The sequence below is a fragment of the Mustela erminea genome, chromosome 13 (genome assembly GCF_009829155.1).
Source record: "Mustela erminea isolate mMusErm1 chromosome 13, mMusErm1.Pri, whole genome shotgun sequence".
Classification (NCBI taxonomy): Eukaryota; Metazoa; Chordata; class Mammalia; order Carnivora; family Mustelidae; genus Mustela; species Mustela erminea.
Window position 1 is genome coordinate 74,660,944 of NC_045626.1, and position 25,084 is coordinate 74,686,027.

Genomic DNA, 25,084 nt, shown 5'->3' on the forward strand with positions numbered 1-25,084 from the left:
GCTGGAGCTGGTCCCCAGCTCTGCCAGGTGCTGGAGAGAGATGCCTCAGAGGCTTTCTGCCTTCATCTCTTTAATGGTGGAGGCTAAGGACAACCAAATGAGATCATGTATGTCAAATACCTGTCATGGTGGCTGATGGTGCGCAGTCAACAGTAATCAATGCATTATCTTTACAGACACGAGTTTTATTTTGTTTGTTTGTTTTCCAGCTCTTCAGTAGGGGCGCCTGGGTGGGTCAGCCGATTTGAGTGTCTGCTTTGCCTCGGGTTACTATTCTGGGGGGCCTGGGATCTGGCCTCGCATCAGAGTCGGGGGCACCCTGCTCAGTGAGGAGTCTGCTTCTCCCTCTGCCCCTTCCCCTGCTTGTCCTCCCTCACCCTCTCTCAAATAAATAAAATCTTAAAACAAAACTTCGGTAGAGGCTCTCATCTGCACACTCAGGTTCTTTGGGTAGGAAATAAGGCTGGGACCACTACATTTCTCACCCATTAAATTTTGTCCTATCCCTGGGTACAATAAGATTCACCAGTCCTATCATTTGGGCTATGACCCTGTTTAGATTGGGTAACAGCTTCAAGCTTCTGAGAGCTGCACAAGAGAGGGCCCTACCCGTGAGCACAATGGTATGATCATTCCTTAACATGTAGAAAGCTCCTCATTTGGGGGTGGGGGACAGGGAGCCTCTTCTCAATGGAAAAACAGGAGGATGCATAGGCAAACTGTGACAAAGTAGCTGTAAGACTATCTCAAAACTTTCACTTCTCCCAGGGAACCTTGCAGAGGAGCTTTTGCAGCTTTTCTAGCTCCTTCTTATTCACCTCTTCTACCTGCCTAGAATCTACTAGTTCATCAAACAAATAAAATACATTATGAAGTCTTTAAATACTTACTCAAAGTAACTGTAATGAAGGATTACACAAACTTCGACACAATCAAAAAAAGGCTGTACGTAATAGGAAAAAAAAAACCTGAGTCAAAAATACCCTTGGTTCTTTCTTACTCTGATTCTACCTCATTTGGCCAAATTGCTTATCCTCTCTATACTTCAGTTACTTTTTCTGTAAATTGAGGACAATAGTACCTACCTCCTAGGGGTGCTAAAAGAATTGAAATATTTACACTTCTTCTATTTTGACCTAGTCAACACGACACTCTGATTAGGATTAGAGTGGGAAGATTTTAACAAGGAGTATTTGAAAGTAGATAGCATGTAACTGAGCTTTACTGTTATCACCTAGACTTAAAAAACAAGCAAAAAAAAAAAAAATCCAAAAAGCTTACCATCCAGTTAGGGAAAAAATGATATATATATGTGGAAAATTAGGAACATAAGAGGTTGGTGATAACCACGATTATTTAAAAAGCAAAAAGGAAAATAAGTTGATTAAATATCCATTATGTGTCATGTCCCTTCTATATCATAAGCCAGCAACCGTGTGAGATCATTTAGTTATGTCCCACAGTCCATGTTAGACAATTAGAAAGGGGCAGAGCCAAGATTTTAATACTAAGAGACTGGACTCAGATGCTTTTCTACTTCTATATTCCCATGGTATCTGCTCAAAATCAGTCTTCCCTGGATGTGGTCAGTTTCCTGGATAATTATGAAAGAGTCCAGAGGGTATCAACCAAAGGTGAAGCATCATAAACATCAACTGTCTGAGCCCAGGAGGATTTTCCTTGTATGGTGGAAGAGCTGGGCAGCCAAGTTTAGTGACCACCACCATTTGTTAAGGGCAGATCGTGTATCAAACACTGTACAGCTATTTAACTAACTGTCTTTTCAACAGCTCTTCCAGGTCTCAGTGATACAATTTTTAAATAGGCAACAGGACTCAGACTGTGAAGAATAACAGCTATCATTTATTGAAGGGTACAGCCTATCTAGGTGCACGGTATTATCAATCCTACCCTCCCACAGAGAAAATGAAATGTAGAGTGGACATGAGTTTTTAGAAGTCACTAGACTCCCGAATTTGAAGCCACTTCTAACACCAAAGCAATTAGTTAAGTGATACGGAAAAGACCCAAGGGACTCCGTTGCTCACAGGGCAGCAAAGAAAAGCTGAGAATGCAAGGCGACGGCTAGGGCTGTTAAAGTCCGATTACGACCAAGTTTTTCTTATTGAAATCATTTACACCAGCTGTCTCTACTGAGAGAGCTGAGTGTCAGACTCTAAAACCTGTATTACACAACCTCCTCTATGAAACGAGCTAATTACTCCATTTTACAGAGCAAGAATGCGAAGCTCGGAGGCGTGAGGGAATTCACTCAAGGTCATACAGCGAATGAATAGGACTCGAACTCCGGTTTGGGTGACTCTGGAGCCCAGCATCTTTCCTCAGGATCAACAACCATGATAACAAATCTTTTTCACCCAGCAGTACACCCACCCAGAGATGAAAAAGGGTGGAAACGGCTACGAAGAAATTCCCCCGCACCCCCGCCCCTCGGAACACGAAAGCCAGTCCCCAACACCTGCCCTCCTACTTGGGGAGGCAGGGACCCGGCCGAAGGGCCACCTCCCCCAAAGCCCCCCCCCCAGGAGAACCCACAACCTGTTCCCACTCGCTACCCGCAGGCCGTGGACCTTTATCCGCTCGTAGCCCCCCTCGCTCGGGGTCGGGGCCGCAGCTACCGCCGTCTCAGCCCAATACCTTCGGGTTTAGCCAGACCCGGGGCAGCGGCAGAGGATCGACCGCCATCTTGCCCCGGGGTGTCCGCTCTCAGAGCTCCGCTGAGAAGCAACTATCCAGTTCCGGTAAACGACAGTTCCGCAGAGCTTCTGTACCCGGGAAGGACGATCTCTCTGCATCTTTCCCTCCTCCTTGGAAGGTGAAAAGAGGCGGACCATTCAAGAGCGAGTTAATGCTTGATCCAGCCGAGATGCAATCCACTCCAGCCACAGAGACTGGAGGGAACGCAGCCGATGTGCAGGCTCACGACGGACTCTTTAAGAAGGAACCCTCTGCGGGGCGGAAGCTGACTGCGGCAGCGGAAGTTCCCGCCCCGGCCCCGCCTCTCCCCCGGCTTGCGCGAGCAGGGTGTTTCCTGCCTCTCTCAGTCCGGTTTTGGAGATTCCTGCGTCCTCCGACTTTTCATGGTAGGGAGGGCGTTGCCTACCAACGGGGGGCTCTGGGTGGCCAGGAGAGCCCGCAGAGGCAGAGCAGAGAAGGGGCCGAGGGTGGGGGGAGTTGCGGTGAGGGGCTGTCGCGAAAGGGGAGAGGTGGTTGGGGGATTGGGGGGGGCGAGGCCGGGGGTGGGGGAAGGGTTTCGGTGGATAATTTGGTGGGGTGGTCCTTGGCTGTTGGGGATCGGGAAAGAGCGCTTGGTCTTGGGGGAGTAGATTTGTGTGTGGGTGAGTTGGGGGGTGTCTCTGAGTCGACTGCTCATTGGAAATGGGATTGGTGATTGTGAAGAGAACAAAGAGGGGTCGTCGAAGATGGACATTGAGGTGGAGAGTGAGGATGGAGGGTGTTGCGAAAGAGAACGGTTAGGTTCTGACAGCGACGTGAGATTCCTTGGGGCGGAGCGTTTGGGGTTTTTTTGAAAGTTGTGACTGCAGTCTCTGGGTTTCAGGAAAGTGGAGAAAGGACTTCCAGGTGCTTCTAAACATAAGGGCGCGAGGGGGTGCTAGGGGGAGAAATAGAGGGAGCTGGAGGGCAGATGTGCATCCGGTTTCTAGAGGGATGCCAGGGGCTTGAAGTCAGGGTACCGTCACCACGGAGCCCAGCGCCCTTAACTGGCGCATTGGTACCTATCTAGTCACTTACGTTGGAGCCTGAAGTGACCACACCTCAGGAGCTGGGAATGGGTCATGCTGTCGTCCAGCGGTGGGAAGGGTTCGTTTTGCTTGTGATCCTTTAAGGGTCTGTACATTAAATGGCCCTTTGGCCGTGGGTGGGAATGACCAAAGTTCCGCCTTGCTCCTTCTTTGCCTCCTGTCTTTCCTGGAAAACACAGTCTTTAGAGAAGATCAGTTTCAAGGACACTGCCGAGAAAACTTAGCCAACTTGTATCTGACTTTGCTCCATTTTATGCAAGATAAGGACCACCTGAGGAGAAGGATGCATTAAACCAGTGTGGTTTTCAAACCGCTCCCCAGACCAGCAGTAGCAGCAGCATCACCTGGGAACTTGTTAGAAATGGCCACATTTTCAAGCCCTCCCACTGATTACTTGATCAGTCTGCAAGTGGGTTCCCTCAATCTGTTTGAACACACCCTGCGGGAGATTAATGATTTCTTGATTTGGGCTTTGTAATGAAAGGGGCCTGAGTCCCGAGGACACTTGTAGTTCTGATTCTTTGGTTTTTCTCCCCTAAAAAGTGGGATTGATGATTATGTCTTGTTCACTGGACCTCTGGGAGAAAGAGGCCAATAGCTTGCACAGAGGGAGAGAAAATAATTAAGCAGGACACTTGGAAATAGCAGTAGGTGCCCTATAAGCAAGTTTTGGGTGCAAAATAATAACTATGGTTATGTGGCCGATGTGGTACAGTTTGGTTGAAATGTAACAGCAGACTTTCCTGAGTTGTAGAAATGCCCTTAGTTTGGGGAAGTTTTATAATTAGCAAAAAGGCCTTGGCTCTTTGATGAAGCTGCTTAAAGAAGCACCTTCGCTCTGTGGCTTTTAGCTGGGGCTGCACCTTAGATCACCTGAAGAGTGTTTGTTTTTTTTTTAATAGAACAATTTTATTCATAATAGTATTTATTTGACAGAGATCACAAGTAGGTAGAGAGGCAGGCAGAGAGAGAGAGAGAGAAGCAGGCTCCCTACTGAGCAGAAAGCCCGATGGGGGGCTTGATCCCAGGACTCTGGGATCATGACCTGAGCCGAAGGCAGCGGCTTTAACCCACTGAGCCACAGAGGCGCCCCCCTGAAGACCTTTTTATTTTTTTTTTTTTATTTTTTTATTTTTTTATTTTTTTTAAAGATTTTATTTATTTGTCAGAGAGAGAGCGAGCGAGATCGAGCACAGGCAGACAGAGTGGAAGGCAGAGTCAGAGGGAGAAGCAGGCTCCCTGCGGAGCAAGGAGCCCGATGTGGGACTCGATCCCAGGACGCTGGGATCATGACCTGAGCCGAAGGCAGCTGCTTAACCAACTGAGCCACCCAGGCGTCCCTGAAGACCTTTTTAAATACTGCTGACCTGCCCTCCCCACCCCCAATTCTGATGAATTGGCCTATAAGCACCCAGGTGATTGTAATACAGCCTGGTCTGGGACCTCTGGTCTTAAGGAAGTTTGAGGTTCACTAAGGGCCAGGTGTCAAGTACTTTAACATTCATTCCCTGAAGGTTATTATGAAGATTATGGCTTTACGTTCATTTTACAAGAAAGGAAACTAAGACTCAGTTAAAACGCTTGTCTGAAAGAAAAAAAAAAAACACTTGTCTGAACCTCGCACAGGAAGTGGTGGAACTGAGACTACTCGAGGTTTCTCAGACTTTTGAACAAACCTTCCACATGCACATCTCCCCCCAACACAAGAGAGACAGTTGCAGAGAGCTGTATGGAAAACGAGCAAGGGTGAAGGATTTGGTGCCTTCTTCTCCTGTTGTACTTGCTCAAGCCTCTTTTCAGGTCAACGCTTTTCCTTCTTGGCCTGATTTTTATTTTTTAAGCATGTATACAGTTGCTTCCTGTCTGTGGGTCTGAAGCTGTGAGATAGGGGCTGGGTTTTGTTCATGATGCTTTGGTTTATTATTGCGTGCAGCCAGGAATTTACTAGGCCAATTGAACAAGAGGTTGGGGACCTTCGCCTAGAGGATGAAATTAATAGGTGCATGGAACTACTTAGAGCGGTGGGTTGCAATCTTGGCTGCACACTGGAATCACCTAGGGAAGTTCAAAAATATTCTGTTGCCCTGGCCATATTCCCAGACCAGTTAACATCAGAATTTACACGGATAGGACCCTGATGTCAGGTTTTTTTGGTAAGGGGAGAGCTACTGTTGAGAATCTGCAACAGGATACTCAGATCTAACTGGACTAAACTCTTCTGATTGAATGGAATTGGTAACCAATACCAATTAATGCCGTGTTTGGGTTTTTTTTTTATAAAAGATTTTATTTATTTATTTGGCAGACAGAGATCAAAAGTAGGCAGAGAGGCAGGCAGAGAGAGGGGGAAGCAGGCTCCCTGCTGAGCAGAGAGCCCAATGTGGGGCTCGATCCCAGGACCCTGGAATCGAAATTGAAAGTTGTGACTGCAGTCTCTGGGTTTCAGGAAAGTGGAGAAAGGACTTCCAGGTGCTTCTAAACATAAGGGCGCGAGGGGGTGCTAGGGGGAGAAATAGAGGGAGCTGGAGGGCAGATGTGCATCCGGTTTCTAGAGGGATGCCAGGGGCTTGAAGTCAGGGTACCGTCACCACGGAGCCCAGCGCCCTTAACTGGCGCCTTGGTACCTATCTAGTCACTTCCGTTGGAGCCTGAAGTGGCCACACCTCAGGAGCGGTTAAAGCCTCTGCTTTAACCCACTGAGCCACCCAGGTGCCCCCCCCCATGTTTGTTTCTTATAACCACTCTTGCTCTCCCCTGCCCCACCTCCCCAACCTCATTAACGATGAAATCAAATCTTTGAAACAAGTGAAAAAGGAGGATCCCAGTAGCAATGACTGAGGACTTCTCTGTAGAGAGGAGTCCTCTCTGTAGAGAGATTTGCTTTAAGAGGCTTATTGTCTGCTGCTTTGTGTCCTTAGCTCGGTGTCATGCGGGCTCAGGGACACGAACAGTCAGAACCTTTTATCCAAGGGCCATTCCCGAATTGAGGTGACCGACGTTTGGAAGGGTGGGCTCTGGAAAGGTTCGGAGCTTTCTTTGTCCATTCTGGAGTCTCAGCCTAGATCCAGATGGTTTCTGCCTTTATCTCTTAGTGATTCAGGTGCGGTTCTGGTAGAGCTGGAAATGGTCTTAAGAAAGAAGATAATTGGAGTCTTTGAGCACATTCTCAAATAATCATAGTTTGAGTCTTTTGTGTTGCGGTATCTGCACTGAGCCAGTGCGCTGAGTGCTTTGTGGCATCATCCCCCATGGCCATCCTGGGAGGGAGACACTGCTGTTGTCCCTGTCTGATAGACGGGACATGACTCAGATGACTCGCCCAGGCTCCCACAACTGGTCAACCAAATGGCAGGGCTGGGCCCTTAAATTCAGGTCTGACTTCAAAACCCAAGTCCTTAGGCACACATTGCCTCCCATCTTTTTTCAAGGCTTTTTTTGTACTTGATAAAGAAGGGAGGGTGGGGCACTCCCTCCTCAATGTATATGTTCCAGCACTTTATATTTTAAGCATGAATGTTGATAAAAATCATGGGCCCAAGGCCATATGGGACTTGCCCACATCCTTGCTCTGTCACTGACCCACCTCCAGTACCAGGGCACTTTGGGAAGTGACTGAACTTCTCTGGGACGCGCCTTCTGTTCCAATCTACTAGATGGAAATAACAGTAACTGTGTTCCAGCATTGTTTGGATTTTAAATGTTGTATGTGGTGGTAGAGATGAAAACTGGTACCTACTGGGTGGGGGCATGGAGGGGCTTTTCTGGAACCATGAAAATGTTCTCTATTTTGATCTGAGTGGTGGCTGAACAGATACATATACTGACCAAAACCACGCACTTAAAATGTACTTTCCTATGTGCAAATAATCTTTCAAAAAGGTATTGGAAAGTAAAAGTACGTTGAAATATACTTTGATTTGTTTGTTTCTTAGGTGTGTTACAAAACACTAGACCATTTCCCAAAACACATTATTTTTGTTTGAATTTAGATCGGAAAGGGTGCTTTAAAAAGTATTTCCATTTTGGAGCAATTTTCTCTAACTGAAAAACCCCCAAACGCCACACTTGTAGGCCTTCACCCTCCGCCACCTCCCCTAAGTCTTCAGAGTTTTGAGAAACTCTTTCTTGTCCCCAGTTACTTCTATCTTCCCGTGGACAGAGTATTTCTGGGGGAAGTGTTGGTGATAACCTTTAGTGTAGGGTTTCTGGGGACTGATTTCAAAGGAAAGCTGGAAGGGAGGGGTCACTGCTTTCTCTTTCACACCAGGTGATAAAGCAAGAACATTTTCTTGAAAAAACACTTTTCTTTCCAGGAGCCCATTTTTCCTGTGCCTCCTCCTCCAGGGCCCCTACTAGAGTCCCCCAGTGGGTGATATCCGGGCGACTCTTTTTGGGTGGATGGAGGTTGAGAGGGATGGCCCTTGCCTGTGCTATTACTGATCAGTGGATGCAGGTTGCCACTCATCATTAGTCCCTTCTCCCACTGAGAAACAACAGTTGAGTTTTTCCTATTATAAATGTAATATATGTTAATTGTGGGGGATCCTGAAAAGATAGAAAGGCATAAAGAATCTAAAAAACAATCCTTTTTCAGGATCAGGGTATTGTTTTTTAAAGCTTTGTCCTGTCTATCCCCCCCAGGGGCTTGCCTATAGTCAAAAGTTGTGACAATAAGGGAGAACCACTGAACATTTCAGAAGAAGGATTGGGGCTTGCCTTGGGTGATTGTGGGTAAGGGTTCAGGGAAGTGGGGTTTTGCTCTGTATTGAATGCTGTCTGGAAGGAGGGTTAATTCTTGGGTGGGGCCTCAGTAATTCCTGTGTTGAAGGTGGGGAAGAATGAAATGGGGCTAGAGCTCTAACTGGTAAAGAAACAGCAGGGAGGGGGCGCCTGGGTGGCTCAATGGGTTAAAGCCTCTGCCTTCAGCTCAGGTCATGATCTCAGGGTCCTGGGATTGAGCCCCATATCAGGCTCCCTGCTCCGCGGGGAGCCTGCTTCCTCCTCTCTCTGCCTGCCTCTCTGCCTTTCTTGTGATCTCTGTCAAATAAATTAAAAAAAAAAAAAAAAAAAAAAAAGAAGCAGCAGGAACTCACATTCGTTGGGATATGGCAAGGTTTGGTCACTTTTTCTGTTTCAGGCAATGTTCTTGTTTTTGTCTGTGTTCAGACTTAATTACAGAATAGTCTTATTTATGTCTTGGCCCATCAGCCACTGAGTGGCCTTTTCAGATCGTGACATGCTGTATGAATTGTTCCTGTTTGGAGGAAACATCAAGGCCCAGAAATGAGTGGTGGCCCAGGTCCTGGCTATCAGGGGCCACTTCCTCTGTACTGTGCCCTAGACTCCTAGAGATTCGTCCCGCTCTCAGACATCTTCTCCAGCCATAGACCCTTACCTGTTAAACAAATGGTCTCGTTGAGTACAGCCTCCTTTCATAGGCCTGCTTAAATCAGATGGTATGTTCATTTCCTTGAGAGGGACACAAGCTGGCAGTGCCATTAAGAAGACTGTCATCTGATCTTGCTATTCGGGGCGGCGCTAGTACAGGAAGTCTCTAATTTTGTAATAACTTGCTTCCAAGTGTTTTTAATGTCTGTCATGTAGTCCTGAGAAACACTTCCCCCTGACAGGAAGGATAAGGAGTGGTAGTTGGGATCGCACTCGATTCATAAAATCTGATTTCATCTGCAGTTCAGAGGTTGAGTGTGACAATAAGGAAACCGGGAGAGACTTGGGCAATGCTGGAAACTGCTTTAGTATGCGTACAGGGTGTTGGCATGTGGGGAACAGGCAGAAAGGAAGTCGTCAGGACACAAGATCAAGTGATAAACTTGCACTCACAGCGTCAGTAGGGGAGGTCAGTATATGAGGCTATCCGGGTGGGGTTTGGGGTACCCAGTAACCCAGCTCCCACCAGTTGTGGGAGTCTGGGGGCCCAGTTGGCCTCTGATTTTTTTTTTTTTTTTGAGACTTTATTTACTTATTTGACAGATAGAGATCACAAGTAGGCAGAGAGGCAGGCAGAGAGAGAGAGAGAGAAAGGAGGAAGCAGGCTCCCGGCTGAGCAGAGAACCCATCAGACTCGATCCCAGGACCCTGGGAACATGACCTGAGCCGAAGGCAAAGGCTTTAACCCACTGAACCACCCAGGCTCCCCTGGCCTCTGATTTTAAGAGGAGCCCGAAATCCAGGGTTTTTTTTGGTGAACTCTCCCGTGTTGTCAACCTTGGGAGCCACCTTTAAGATTTAAATGTGGTATAGATATGGGCCAAGCAAAACCCCTCTGGAGGCCAGATTCAACCCAGAAGCTGCAAGAGGTAAAGCAGGCCTGGCGCCGTGTCTCTGGTGACCCCATGTCTTCTCCACTGGCAGGAAGAGATGTCAGGAGAAAGTGTGGTGAGTTCAGGGGTGCCAGCAGCTGCTACCCGCACCACTTCCTTCAAGGGCACGAGCCCCAGCTCCAAGTACGTGAAGCTGAATGTGGGCGGGGCGCTCTACTACACCACCATGCAGACGCTGACCAAGCAGGACACCATGCTGAAAGCCATGTTCAGCGGGCGCATGGAAGTGCTCACGGACAGCGAAGGTAAGTCCACCATCCAGGCTCTGGGGACGGGCTTGTGGCCCGGGGGCTTCATTCTGGTTCATAAGGCCAGTGGCACAGGGGCAATTGTCCACACAGCTACAGATTTCAAGCTGCGCTACGTGTTGTCTCAGAGTGCAGGGAGTCTTGACAGTGAGTCCCCCAGGAGACCAGATCTAGTCTGGGGGGTGTTTTAAAGGAGGGTTTCCCTGAGGAGGTCACAGATGAGCTGAGATGTGAAGAGGAGTTGGAGTCACCTGGGCGGGGACTCGTAGTCCTGACCCAGTTGTCGATAGGCCTTGTGACCTTGAGAAAGTCTAATAAGCCTCAGCTCTGAAATGGTGGCTGGGTGAGCTGTCCTGGTCGGTCCCTTGCCAGTTCTCAGCGGTGATTCTGTGACTTTGGAGTGAAGCTCGAGCGAGGGAGAGACGTGAATGTTTTCTTGGACTCTTGTCCTCCCGGGATGGGGGCCTGACAGAGACTCAAGATCTGGACTGAGTCACCGCTTCTTGTGTAGTAGCTGGTGATGCCAGCCAGGTAACATGGGTATAGTGATACCTGCCTCATGGGGCTGTTGGTGCGCAGTATTCCAAATACATACATTCAGTCCGTGTTTTTCTTTCCTTTTTCCTCATGGCAAGTCATGTTCGTGAAAGGTGAAGAATTCTTTAAAGTGATCTTGCTCCCCACCTGGAATAATCCAAGAGCGCCTGACAAGGGAAACAGTCTTGCCTGGCTGGGTTTACGGGGCAGGTCACGTGGGGTTTAAGGATGGCACCATCCTTCCCTTCTTTGGCCTGAGATTGCATAAGATCTGGCCAGACTACAGCCTAGCTGGACCCTGCCTTATCTGTTTCTGAGGTCCGCTGCTGTGCTAATGCTCGTGCCTTCCCTGGGACATTGGTTCCTGGGAGGGTGGGCGAGTTTTGTTACAGGTAGGTGGGATTGGGGACCCAAAGCTTGAGCTGTGCGCTAGTTAACTTGTTTCCCTTGGTGTCCTAGAGAAGGCTGGGCTGTGAAGCTTGAGGTTCTGCTTCCCTGGGCTTCCAGGGAAACTCAGGGTTCTGGCCAGGCCATCAGGTACATGAGGTTGGAGCCCCAGAGCTTCCTTCCGTGTCTCACTCAGAGAGCACAGAGCTTTTTATGAGTGGGAGGATCCCCTTTGCAGAGCCACACCCAGCATCGCCCAGGGGAGTATTTGTAGAGACCAAGACAATAGCACCCCAGCTGCAAAAGGAAACAGACCTTATCTGAGAACCCAGGATTGTTGTAGCTTTTCTTCCGCCCTCCCCAGTCTCTGGTGGGGCTCAAGAAAAGCGGCGGAGTCACCTTGGAAGCTAAGTTGGAACCTCATCTCCTTGCGTCCTAACACCACACCGGGAACAAGCCGGTGCTGAGGCTCATCCATCCCACAGTGGGAGAGACATGGGTGCTCCCTGGGCTCGGGCTTCTGAACAGCTGGCGGAGGCTGCACTGGCCCCGGTGCTTCCTGGACACCATGGCCCCTCCGGGGGAAGCAGGGCTGCCTTTGGCACTCGACCCCGGACATTTTTGTGAGGCTCCGCTAGAGCTCGAGCTCCATCCAGCCCTCCGCCTGCCTCAAGATGCTCACCATGTGACATCTCACTGTTTTTCACTCCTCAGCTTCACCCTTCCTGGGGTGGTACTGTTTGTTGCTACCTTTCAATAAGTGAGAGATCCTTTTCAAAAGCTATGGGACTTTTCTTAAAAAAAGAAAGAGCCACTGAGCAGCTCAGGGCTTGCTGGCTCATAGTCTGGGCTGGCCTTGGTTCACCGAGGGCCCAGCCCCCAGGCCAGGTTGCCTGGGTGCAGCAGCATACTGGGTCATCGCCAGCTTTGTGTCTGGTCTTTGGCCCACCCTGAGCCAGGCAGTGCCATCCTGCTGGCCCTGGTGAGTACACCGCACGGCCTGACTGGTGGCCCGAGTGTTGGCCAAGGTATACCCTTGGGTCTACAGATTAACCTGAACGTCTCACATCTCACAGCTGCACCTAGGGCTTCGGGTGGGAAGCCGGTCGGCTGCAGTGAGGTTTGCCACACACAGGCCCTAGCAGCGAGTGCAACTCCCTGAGGCGAGTGGGTGCAGGAGCGTGTCCTGCTGGCTGAGGAGTTGGGGGCGGGGGGCTCCGAGGGCATGGAACAGCAAGGTACTGAGCTGCTGGAAACCCCTGAAGGGTGCCCGAGGAGAGGACCTGGGCCCTAGGGTAGGTGATGGACTCTCCCTTGTGCCCCGTGCCCTCCTGCCTGTTGGCGATTTGTACTGCGTGTGTTCGGTTCCTGAACAGGGCAGTTTGCAGTGAGTGGGTCTGGGCCCTGGTTCTGTCCCAGGGTTACAGTCACAGCTGCTGTGTATGTGGCACTGGGCTGATGTAGAGTCATCTGGCATTTTCTGGTAATAGGACAGAGGTGACTTTGAGCTTGACTCTGAGCTTGTTTCCACTTTTCAAAGTTGTGAGGGGTAATGCTTTCCAGGGTTGTGATGGGACTAAGTGAGGACATGAACAGTGGAAGGCTTTTGGTGGAGCTCACGACAGTTGGGAGACTCAGTCTATGGGGACTGCTCACTCCTGTTGCAGTCTGCCTGGGTGGGGTATGTCCAGGGGGAGGGAGGAGTGCTGTGAGGGGCTGGAGAAGCAGGTCTTGGCAGCACCCAGGGGAGAGGGGGCCTGCCTGGGCCTTGGGGGTGAGTGCTGTGCAGTTCTATCTTGCCCCCAAAGTATAGCTTTCCAGACTCCTCGCCAGAGAGGCGCGGCTCTTCCAGTAGTGGCATTTTTACCTGATGCCTTGTCACCGTGGGTGGATGTGGCACCTCTCCTAACAAGAGTTCTGCCTCTGTTCTCACCTGTGGTTGCCTGTTTCATAACCCTGTTCCTTCGTACAGAGCTTCCCTTCCTACTCTCCCCTCCACAGTGGTTTCTGGTCTTGCTAACGTTTCTGGAATGAGGGAGTATGTAAACCAGATTAAAGAAGGAAATCATTAATGTTATTTCAGCACGCATTCCCCTGGAAACCAATGGGGAAATCAGTTGTCCTATGTGGGAAAACCATCATACCTGATAGTTTCCCTGAGATCTCCATGCCCCCTGCTTAAATTAGAATGCACTCTTCCATAAAATTCTGAATACATTGAGAGCTTTCAAAATGTGATTACTAAAACAAAATCCCTCATGCCCCTGACGTGAAATGTTGGGGCCGAGGAGCAAATGGTCAAGAAAGAATTCTTGAGGCATCTTTGGTGCAAAAAAGGTGGTTTTTATTAACGCACGTGGTCAGGGACAGACTCCATGAGAAGGAAGAGCTGCACTGAGGTCCTGAGGAATGGTTGGTTATATACTTTCAAGTGGGGAGGCAGTTAGGGGTGGCCTAAGTCTCAAAGGGATTTGGACGTCAGGTTTCCAGGACCTTGGGGGCTAGCTGCTGTTCGGATAAGGTCATTTACTACTGTCTAGTAAACCCTTAGTCATGAGACCTTTAAGATGAATTTCCAGGGCACCTGGGTGGCTCAGTGGGTTGAGCCTCTCCCTTCCGCTCAGGTTGTGATCTCAGGGTTCTGGGATAGAGCCTGCTTCCTCCTCTCTCTCTCTCTGCCTGCTTCTCTGCATACTTGTGATTTCTATCTGATAAATAAATAAATAAATAAATTCTTTTTAAAAAGATGTATTTCAGTGGGCCTTATGTTTCGAGGATGATTGGCAACATGTATTTAGGGCGGGTAGAGGTAAAGGAACTTTCCAAAGGGATTTTTGTGTGTTAAGACTTTCAGGATCCCAGAGATAGGCTAATCAGGCCTTTGCCCCCAGCAAAGTGTTAATATTGAGGCAGATAGGTACTGGGAGAAAGGTCACTATGCCTGTCTCAGGTCATCTTGTCAATGGACTGCAAGTTGTGAGGAGATTTAATTTTTTCTACATTTCTTTTGCCTTTGTTCTCTACAGCACCCCCACTCAGACAAGGAATAAAACATTACCTGGCTTAATGGGGCCTCTCTTCACCTTTTTCATTTGCCTCTCTCCCTTCAGAGGTAACCACTTGCCTGACCTTGGGCTCAGGAGGTGAATTTCTACCTCTGTAGTACAGTGACTCAGCTGGGAGCTAAAGCCTCAGGCCTGGGTTCCCCCCCAAAAGCACCCCCCTCCATGCGCTGGGTGTTAGCACTTCGAGGAGCTCTGCAGGGGATTCTAGTGTGCATCCAGTGGTGAAAACCACTGATGAGTATCTGTCCAGGAATTACTTTTGCTACACTGTTTCTGTCCCTAAACAATGTACTGTTGGTGTGTTTTCCCACATTATATAGATGGTGTTAACATTGTATGTAGCCTCTTTCTTAGTGTTACGGTTTTTAGATGGAGCTGTGACTAATACATAGCTCTAGTTCAGACGTTCCGTTTGAATGTACTATAGTTTATAGATCCATATTCTGTTGAAGGTTGTTTCAGTTGCTTCTAGTGTTCACCATGTGGAATATCGCCTTTCTTCAACACTCCCTGGCATGTGTGAGTGTCCCTGGGACAGAGCTTCCCAGCCTTTGCCGCGCCATAGCACACACAGAAAGTCCTATTTCTGTTCTGGTAAATGAAGAGACTGTGGACCCAGCCACCTCAGGGGCTGCAGTGTTGAGGTCTTACCCACCACTGGGGAGTCTGTCCTGGAGTTGACTCCCAGGAGGGGAATCTGGGCTAGCATCCGTGGCTGGGTTGATATTAGCTGTTGTGCTGACTTAGAAACTCCCCACCGTCCCAGTTTGTGCCAACCCTAGGCACAGACGTCTTAATTATTGCCAGTCTGCTGGTTATGATCTGATACTCAGGTTTTACTTAACATTCCCTAGTTTCTAGCTTATTGAGCAGCTTTTTTGTCATTTGTATTTTATCATTTAACTGCCTGATTGCATCTTATATACACATTTTCCTTTTTTTTTTTTCTTACTGCTTTATGAAAGTATTCTGGATCCATTTGTTTGTGGTTTTGTACATATTTTCTCCCAGTCTGACTTGTTACAGCTTTTCTCATGGTGGGTTTTTTTTGTTTGTTTGTTTGTTTTTTTGGATACTGCAAAGTTTTCTTTTTTTTTTTTTCCCCACATGTAGGTCTTTGATCTACCTCACTGGTGCTCAACCAGGAATGATTTTAACCTCCAGGGGACATTGGGCAATGTCCAGAAACCCTTCTGGTTGTCACAGTTTAGGGGTGGGAATGCTCCTGGCACCTAGTGGGTAGTGGCCAGGCGTGTTGTTAATACCCCACAAGGCAGAAGACAGTCCCTCCATGACAAAACACTATCCGGGCCAAAATGTCAGTAGTGCTGAGGCTGAGAGGCCCTGCCCTGCAGCTTCCTGGAATCTGAATTTGCAACAAGCACCTCAGGTGACTTACGAACAGGCAAGTTTAGGAACCACAGAGAGTATAAAAACCTTACAGTGCTAAGGAGAGGTCAGTGAAGTCCCCCATGCCCTGTGTCCCGTCCTACCCACACCACCCCACCCCCTGGCCCCAACGCCATCCCACCCCTGGAGGTGGGGGCAGGGAAAGGAGAAAGGAGAAGTTCATGGCATGCAGTTGGGGCTGGGGGGGGGGGGGTAGGAAACCTTGTCACCCAGTCCCCGGTCCTGAGAGAAGCTTTCCCCAGGATACCCTGAAAGCCATGGGGACTTTCATGAGGGCGGAATGAGCCTCCTCTGGACACTGCTGCTGCTCTCTTCTCCAGGGATGATGAAGAGATGCAGGGAGGGCTCATTGTACAAGACCTCATTTAGTGATGCCATTGTGCTACGTGTTTCCCTGTGCATTCTCATCGTACCTTTGTGCCAGCCCTGAGGGGGACCAGATTTAGGAGAGGAAGCTGGGGGACAGGGAGTTTGGTGCAATACCCGTATCATCCAGCAAGTAGGCGGCACAACTGGATTTCTAACACAGGCCCTTGCCCTTGACCGCTGGGCTGGGTTCCGTCTCCCAGACCATTCCACAGCCTCTGGATCTGTGCCTGCCTATTCTGCTCTGCAGCCTTGCTGGATGGGCTACCAGCCGCCAGGCTCCCTTGGCGGGTGCAGCCTTCTGCAATAACAGCCGTGCTCCCCGGCAGCTGGACAGACTCCCCGCAAGCAAGGCACTGCTTGACTTCCGTTTGCTTTTCTACACACAAGGCATTCAAGCTGTTTCAAAGGGGTAGATTCCAGCTTTGAAAGCAGCTAACGTATTTTAAAATCAGAATGCTAATTGAAACCTCATGGCAAGTACAGCCGGCTCCTTTGCCCTTATTTGTCCAAAGTATGATTCCTTCACCACAAGCATTTCCTGATGGCATTCTTGAGCTGGAGCCCAGTGTCACGGTCTGCCTGTTCGTTTATGGAAACTCTGGACTGTCACTTGGATAATTATTTCAGGGGCCCCTGCTCTTTCAGAGCAGCTAAGTTGTCCATGCATCAAAGGCAGAAACGTGGACAGTTTCTTCCCAGAGCTGCTGAGTTAAGTGGGTTGCCATTTCTTTAAAGACTGAGGCTCTACTCAATTCTGGTGGAAGGAGCTTTCCTGTGAGTTTCTTACTTGCTTCTTGTGGTCTCGTCCTGTCTCCCTGACTTGGGAATGTCCCTAAACCTCTCTGAGATTCTGTTGTCATCTGTGGACAGTGCAGGGGACTTAGCCTCCTTCCGAAAGAACTGTTGGGAAGATACTGTGGTCCTCCCACACCTTGTCCACTCATTGGCAGGAAATCACTTGATCCAGGGTTAGCAGAGAGGCCGCAGAATGCTGGCCTGCAGGCCCTATGCAACCTGCAGGTAGTTTTTCCTTGCCCTAGAGCTCATTAATGACCTCTTGGTTTGCCACTGTTTAAAAATCAAGAGGTTTCACGGAGAAATCTGCATTTCTAGCTTCCCCTGGAGTATCATAGGCACACGCAGCCCTAGGCCCACCTTCCTGCTTGGCTGTTCTTGGCTGGAGTAAGAAGAGCCTCTCCATCTCCTGTCCCCAGGGGGCAGGGCACATGCTGTCTGGTCATCCCCATCCCCCAGGCCCAGGACCCCATAGGCTTCTGAGCTGTATGCACTTCCATACTTCAGTGGGATGAGGTTTAGCAGTCACTGTCATGGTGATGTGATTTACCACACCTGTGAAGGCCTCTTCCTTCCTTGAAACCAGGGTTTAACTCCGGGCCACACAATTGCATTGTGTTTGCCACACTGGGAATTACTCTCTTCCCACTATAGTCAGGAAACCATAACCGTGGGGAAGTACCAAGAGCAGACCTTTAAGCAAAGGTCCAGGAGCCATGGGCTGAGGAGTTTATAGGACAGGAGTATGGAAAAGGCCTTACAAAACTCTCCTAGGGATTGTTGCAAATGCCAAATAGATACAGTGCCTCTAACCCTGAGAGCATACTTGGCAGGGCTGGATTTGGGAAGGGGACGGTGGGTGGACTTGTGACTCTGGATATGAAAGGGGTATCTTTGCTGCTATTGGCTTTTGTGTCTCAGCGAGGCCTGGGGGTCTGCAGAGGACTTGGGGCAGGGTGCCATGGTATTAAGAGTGGAAGTGTGGGCCCCTTCTCCCAAACTGAGCAACAGTGGAGGAAAGTGGGCATAAAAATTACAGATTCCTGGGGCGCCTGGGTGGCTCAGTTGGTTAAGCGGCTGCCTTCGGCTCAGGTCATGATCTCAGGGTCCTGGGATCGTCCCACATCGGGCTCTCTGCTCAGCAGGGGGCCTGCTTCCCTTCCTCTCTCTGTGATCTCTTCCCTTCCTCTCTCCTACTGTGATCTCTGTCAAATAAATAAATAAAATCTTTAAAAAAAAAAAAATTACAGATTCCTGTTTAAACCTAACCACCCTGTGCCTTGGTGTCCTCTCACCTGTAATAGGGGATAAGAGACCTGGGGAAGCCCCTGCTGGCCTGGGGGAAGCGGGACTTCTCTACAACACGGCTTCTTTCCTAGAGCTTTCTGTCCTCTGTCAAGGCAGGTCTTTGTTTCATCCCCTCGTCTTGTGCCTCCACTTCCCAGGCTTAAGCATTGTTTCTTTCTGCAAGAAACAACCCTCCCCACCCCCACCATATATTTGCATTTCTGAAGAGGAATTGTAAAAACCTGGGGATCCCTAGTGGAGCTATAGCAGGCCAGTCCCCAGATTGGAGAGGTCATCAAGAAGCTGAAGGGCTTGCCTTCCTGGTCCCCACCCCCAGGAGTGTCTCATGGGTCAGCAGTTGGCACATTTTTTTTTTTTAAGATTTTATTTATTTATTTGACAGAGATCACAAGTAGGCAGAGAGGCAGGCAGAGAGGAGGAAGCAGGCTCCCTGCTGAGCAGAGAGCCCGATGTGGGGCTTGATCCCAGGATCCTGGGATCATGACCTGAGCCGAAGGCAGAGGCTTTAACCAACTGAGCCACCCAGGCCCCCTGGCTAAGGGATTTTTGAGGATATTTTAGAAACATTCTCTGAGGCCCCAGGGGTCCTGACATCCAAGAGAGCCTAAGACCAAGTGAGTCCGTGGCTGTGGTTGTCTCCAGGCAGCGGGCCTTGCAGATCATTTCAGTGCTTCCCAGACAGGTCAGCCTTTTGCTGATAGTGAGGCAGGTGGAGCTGCTGCCCTCTCCGTGGTCCTGCTCTTCCCTGGGTGGTGGAGGGAGCCCCAGAGACCCCATTTGTCTTCACCTCCCAGGAGATGAGTGCCCATGTAACTAGCCCCCCCCTTTCTCCTCCTTCCACTGCAGGCTGGATCCTTATTGACCGGTGTGGGAAGCACTTTGGTACGATACTCAACTACCTTCGTGACGGGGCGGTCCCCTTGCCCGAGAGCCGTCGGGAGATTGAGGAGCTGCTGGCAGAAGCCAAGTACTACCTGGTCCAGGGCCTGGTGGAAGAATGCCAGGCAGCCTTACAAGTAGGTATCACCCTTTTTCCCCATACAAGTGGGGAGGTACCAGGCCCACTTGATTTCCTCATTTTCCTTCTCCACGAAATGGGGGCAGTTCCTTCCTCACTGAGATGTGAGAGTTCACAAATAACCCAAAAGCCAAGAGCTTCTCTCTGCTTTGGTCAGTGACCCCTTAGAGGCTTCCCTGTAATGCTTAGGCCACCTAACTACCCTCTGGCTTTTAGTTGCCGTCACGTTGGCTCATCTCCCATGTACATTGAAACCCTTCGGTATGGAGTATAAAACCTAATCCGCTTTCTGGATGCATCTCAGGACTTATTCTCATCCCATCAGTCCTTGTTTCGAGTCTTATGTAACCTTTGCAGACTCAGACACCCCTCACGTCTCAGCAGGATCATTGGGATCAAGTCTGGTGATAGCAGAATCCCTATAAAAGTAAAGTGCTGCTGGACATAGCCCGCAGCCAACAGCCATTTATTTATAAAGCAAAGTTCCAACATGGCCTGGACTCGTAAGAGTCCCTTTTGGTCTTCATGGGAATTGAATCTGTATATGGGAGGCTCTTGTCTGTGCCTCCCTCAGGCCACATGTTTGGCTGGCCCTCCACTGGAGCAGTACCTTTACTGCCTAGCTCCTTGAGGAACTGTTATTTCCGCATACCACCTCTACCCTGAAAGTCTGAAGTCATTGTAAATCTGACTGTATGCTATAGCCTTTACTTTAGTATTTTTATTTCCTTTTTGTTTGTTGAAGTAATGTATGTACATCATACTTTTCTGCTCTGTTATTCTTTTTGTGTTTGTTTGTTTAAGATTATATTTGTTTATTTGGGGGGGTGGGTGAGGGCGAGGGAGACTCTCAGGCAGACTCCACGCGCGAGTGCAAAGCCCAACGTGGGCTCGATCTTTCATCCCTGAGATCATGATCTGAGTTGAAACCAAGAGGTGGACACTACCCGACTAAGCCATCCAGGCGTCCCTCCTCTGTCAATTCTTTCAACAGTTGTTTACTTTGATACTTTCATACTTCTTATACTCCTGTTAGTTGACATTTCAGTTTTCAACATTATGCTCTGGTGTATAGAAAATAAAAATTTAGGGCGCCTGGGTGGCTCAGTGGGTTAAGCCGCTGCCTTCAGCTCAGGTCGTGATCTCAGGGTCCTGGGATCGAGGCCCGCGTCGGGCTCTCTGCTCAGCAGGGAGCCTGCTTCCCTCTCTCTCTCTCTGCCTGCCTCTCTGTCTACTTGTGATTTCCGTCTGTCAAATAAATAAATAAAATCTTTAAAAAAAAAAAAATAAAAAAAAAAAAAAAATTTAGCTCATGCAGTACCACCAGCCCAACCTCTACCAAATGTGTACACATGTTCTTTCTCTTCTTTTCCCAATATAGTGTTTACCACAGCTTTGGTTAAGTCAGTATTCAGAGTTGACATTGTGATGTCTTAATATTGTTAGCAGTTGAGTCATGAAGTATACAGTGAAAATTTTCTTCATTGTGCAGCTTTTCAGTTTGCTAGAGTTAGTGATTGTCTCATTGTTTTTGTATGCTTAGTTTTCTAAGTGCATAGCCCGAATTTATCCCTAAGTGGTCAGAAAGGGCAATCTCTTCCTGGTGTGTTCAGACACACCAGTGCATCTTAGTCTCTTCTTTGTGTTAGAAACAAGCTCTCTTGGGTTCCCATTCTGTCGTTTCCGTTAGTTTCAGACTGAGCGTCCAGGACTGACCTCCTCTCAGCTTCTGTTGCTTTTATCTTCCTGTTCTACTTTCTCAGAGGTTTTCTTTAGTTTTATCTTTTCAACCCTTCTTTTGAACTTTTCATTTCTGCTATCCAAGAGGCTTTCATGTTCTCGGAGTGTTCTTTTTATATAGAACACTGCTCTTGTTTCATAGGATTCAGTATCTGCTCTCCTCTGTCTTGAAGTTTTCTTTCTGCTGCCCTTGTCATGACTCATTCCACTTTCCTCTTTATTTTGGTTTCAGTCTCATGTTGAAAGGCTTTCCACATATAATCTGATAATCTTTGGTCTTTTAAAATTTAAGACTAAGGTTCTGAAAAGCTGTATGTGTGTGGGTGAGCCTTGTTGTCCATTGGGCTTTAGTGGTAGATGATAAGTCAGTGGGAACCCCCAGTGTCAGAATCTGTAAGCCTTTTCCTTGAACAGATCAGATTCCTGTGGAGGAATCCTCCACTCTCTTGCCTGGTAGGGATAAGCCTGACTGACTGCCTTTGGGGATCTGAATAGGAGAAGGGCTGGTTGCTGGGCCCACCCCCCCACCCCCCATTTATAGTGTGTGGACCATTCACTGAATCCCCCTCTTTTCAGAAGAGCAGCTCAGTCCTGTCATCATCTGTACAAACCACTCTAGGAAAGCAGACCTTTCTTCTGCCAGGGAAAGGGGATCCACGTGGCAGGGTCAGCTCTCAGTGGTACTTCTGCCGACTGGCTAGCAGCCCTCTGCCCTTGCCCTCTGCCAACCAGCCTTCAGAACTGTTCTTTGAAAACCTCCAGGATTCTTTCCCACCTTTGGACCTATGTTGCGGCATTCTCTTTCCCCTCAGTTACCCGTCATCTTCCCGGTCTGAGATTTTTTTTTTCTTTTCTTTTTTTTCAAAGATTTTATTTATTTATTTGACAGAGAGAGATCACAAGTAGACAGAGAGGCAGGCAGAGAGAGAGAGAGAAGCAGGCTCCCTGCTGAGTAGAGAGCCCGATGCGGGACTTGATCCCAGGACCCCGAGATCATGACCTGAGCCGAAGAAGGCAGTGGCTCAACCCACTGAGCCACCCAGGCGCCCCCCGGTCTGAGATTTTTTGACGTCTTTGTCTGTAGACCTCATTTCTCCCATTTTTTTTCTCCTTATAGGCCCAGACTTTGTAAGTTCTTCTATAGTTGTTACAGTGGGGTGCGCCGATCCAGTCATATTTCATCTGCCATGTTTAGAGTTTATTTGTAAGTGACTCCCTTGGCTGGGGAAGTGTATCATCGTTGTTAGGGTTTACTGAGTGCCCCGGCCAAAGAACCTGACTCTTGGCCCTCCCTTCCCCAAAATCACTGGTGGTAAGAGTCGTCCTCTCTTTCCAGTGCTGGTGGCCCCATCTTCCCTCGTCAGAACTCTGTCTTTGCCTGGCAGGCCAGCTTAAATTACACGATGCTGGCCGATGCAGGCCTCCTAGACTGAAAGCATATTTTGTTCCAGCAGAACAAAGATACTTACGAGCCTTTCTGCAAAGTTCCTGTCATCACCTCATCCAAGGAAGAGCAGAAACTTATAGCGACTTCAAATAAGGTATGTTGGAGGCATCCCTGTGGCCTTTCTTTCACTACCCAAATGATGAATAAGGTTTGAAATAGAAACCTGTCTCCGTGCCCGAGCAAGGCCTGAGCAGGGGTAAAGAATGGAACCGCAGTTCATCTTGTGTTGACCTCCCGCCCCCAGCTGTGGGTCCCGCAGTCTCCCTCTGCACCCCCGCCCACCCCCTCCCGCAGTCTGCCAGCTATGCCCGGCCGCCCCCTTGATGTGGTGGCAGGGCCCAGCCCTGTGGGAAGCCCACAGCACCTCCACCCCAAGTGACTCTTCCCTTTCTTTTTCATAACCACGCTCAGCCAGCCGTGAAGCTGCTCTACAACCGAAGTAACAACAAATACTCATATACCAGGTAAGGTACGGCGGGACGGGCCACCGTGTTTGCTGGGAGAGCCTCGCTCACACGGGCCAGGCCTGGCCCCCCTGTTCTCCTGTAGGGAGGACGGCCCTCCCCTGCTCAAGGATGCCCAGGGACACAGGTGATAGATATGAGATTGAATTCACACTACCATGAAGGGTGCCCTTTTAAAGTATACAATTCAGTGGGTTTTCGGGTATTTACAGAGTTATTCAGCCATTATCACGTGCCTCCTTGGTGAGCATTTTCATCCCCTTCAGAGAAACCCATCAGCAGTCATTCTTCGTTCCCCTCCAGCGCCTGTCCCCTTGCCCCTGACTGGCTTCCTTCACTTAGCATCATGTTGTCAGGGTTCATCCTCGTTGGGGCATGTGTGTTAATACCTCATCTCCTCTTAGGGTTGAGTCAGACCCCAGGGTGTGGCTCTTCTCTGTCTCTGTTGATCTGTTCGTCAGTGGAGGCATAGTCAGGGTTTCCGCCTGGGAGCCATTGCTATGAACATCCATATGCACATTTATTTACAGTAAAAATGAAGGCTTTTATTTCTCTTGGGGGTACCTAGGAGTGGAATTGCTGGGTGCATTGGTAACTCTAGGTTTAGACATTAGACCTGCCCAGCTGTTTGCCCAAAGCAGCTGCACCATTTTACATTCCCACCAGCAATATATACAGGTTTCTAGAATGTTTTCTGGCTCAGGACCATGTGGTTTCAGCTGTAGGGGGTTTAATGAGGTTCCTCAAGACCCAAGAATGGACCCAAGATGAAAAGTCTCCCTTGGGCGTTTGCATTCTCTTAGTCCTGGGGCTCGCAGGGCTCCCTCCATGCTCTGACCTGGTGCCTGTGCTCACAGGCCCCGAGTCGCTCCCAGTTCTCCCCCGGCCACAGCACAGTGGCCGTCCCAGCCTGGGGTGTGGAGACACTCACCCGCAGTCAGGACCAGCTGGCGCTCACCTGCTCAAATGCTCTTTTGCAGCAATTCTGACGACAATATGTTGAAAAACATTGAGCTCTTTGATAAGCTCTCTCTGCGCTTTAATGGAAGGGTCCTGTTCATAAAGGACGTCATTGGGGACGAAATCTGCTGCTGGTCCTTTTACGGGCAGGGCCGCAAGATTGCCGAGGTCTGCTGCACCTCCATCGTCTATGCCACTGAGAAGAAGCAGACCAAGGTAAGACCTCAGGGCACGGGCTCTGGGTGCCTAGTCTGCAGTGTGTACTGGAACCGTTCCCCTTTCCCCTGGAGCAAAACAAATGTAAAGACGGACAGGCTTTAAAAAAGCTTTCCTGGGTGGCTCAGTGGGTTAAAGCCTCTTCCTTCGGCTCAGGTCATGATCCCAGGGTCCTGGGATCAAGCCCTGCATGGGGCTCTCTGCTCAGCAGGGAGCCTGCTCCCCCCCCACCCCCGCTCTCTGCCTGCCCTCTGCCTACTTGTGATATCTGTCTGTCAAATAAATAAAATCTTTAAAAAAAAAAAGAAAATGCTTTCTTTGAAAGCTGATTGCTCACTGTGAAAATACTCATCATCTTCAGGACCCCAGAGACAGTCACGTGTAGGTCTTGGAGAAACAAAATGCATTTTCCTTTTTGACCGTTATCAAACAGGGATAGTCTACTGCATGCACCTCACTGTCTTTGCCATAAATGCTGATTCAGAGCAGTGCCTGGCTGGCTCTGTCAGTGGAGTGTGCACCTCCTGACCTCTGGGTTGCGAGTTCTAGTCCCATGGTGGGTGTAGAGGTAACTTAAAAATAAAACCTTAAAGGAAAAAAAATTGGGGCGTCTGGGAGGCTCAGTTGTTAAGCATCTGCCTTTGGCTTAGGTCCTGATCCCAGGGTCCTGGGATTGAGCCCTGCTTCAGGCTCCCTGCTCTGTGAGAAGCCTGTGTCTCCCTCTCCCACTCCCCCTGCTTCTGTTCCCTCTCTTGCTGTGTCTCTGTCAAATAAATAAGTAAAATAAAAAAAAAAAAAGTGTGGATTCAGATGTATCCTCATACCACTGTTACCGCACCACCTGCATTTATCTCCTGTCAGTGATGGGACCCAGCCTGTGCTGTTCCTCACCTCCACATATCACCCTTTCCCACCAGGATGGTGCCATCCCATCTCAATCATCAGAGGAAACATTCTGCCTTTAAGAGCTTGACCTTGGCTTTCTAGTCATGAC

The 25,084-nt window shown here is 49.2% G+C and overlaps 2 protein-coding genes across 7 annotated transcripts in view; one reads left to right on the plus strand and one right to left on the minus strand.

Moving 5' to 3' along the window:
• The window catches only part of UBE3B (ubiquitin protein ligase E3B), a 51,311-nt gene extending 48,570 nt beyond the window's left edge, over positions 1-2,741 (minus strand). For 2 of the 5 annotated variants that reach the window (XM_032310957.1, XM_032310952.1), the window contains exon 1: positions 2,577-2,741. The gene's annotated coding sequence lies outside the window, so the exon portion shown is untranslated. Of the gene's footprint in view, positions 1-890; positions 944-2,559 lie in introns of all 5 variants that reach the window. The other 3 variants (XM_032310954.1, XM_032310955.1, XM_032310953.1) reach the window with 3 other exon arrangements.
• A 261-nt stretch (positions 2,742-3,002) lies between these two features.
• The window catches only part of KCTD10 (potassium channel tetramerization domain containing 10), a 28,663-nt gene continuing 6,581 nt past the window's right edge, over positions 3,003-25,084 (plus strand). Inside the window, exons 1-6 of one of the 2 annotated variants that reach the window (XM_032310963.1) lie at positions 3,003-3,104; positions 10,158-10,371; positions 19,092-19,261; positions 22,455-22,544; positions 22,862-22,914; positions 23,895-24,090. In XM_032310963.1, the coding sequence (XP_032166854.1) occupies positions 3,102-3,104; positions 10,158-10,371; positions 19,092-19,261; positions 22,455-22,544; positions 22,862-22,914; positions 23,895-24,090 (726 nt within the window). In that variant the 5' untranslated portion in view covers positions 3,003-3,101. The remainder of the gene's footprint in view (positions 3,105-10,157; positions 10,372-19,091; positions 19,262-22,454; positions 22,545-22,861; positions 22,915-23,894; positions 24,091-25,084) is intronic. The other variant, XM_032310964.1, reaches the window with a different exon arrangement.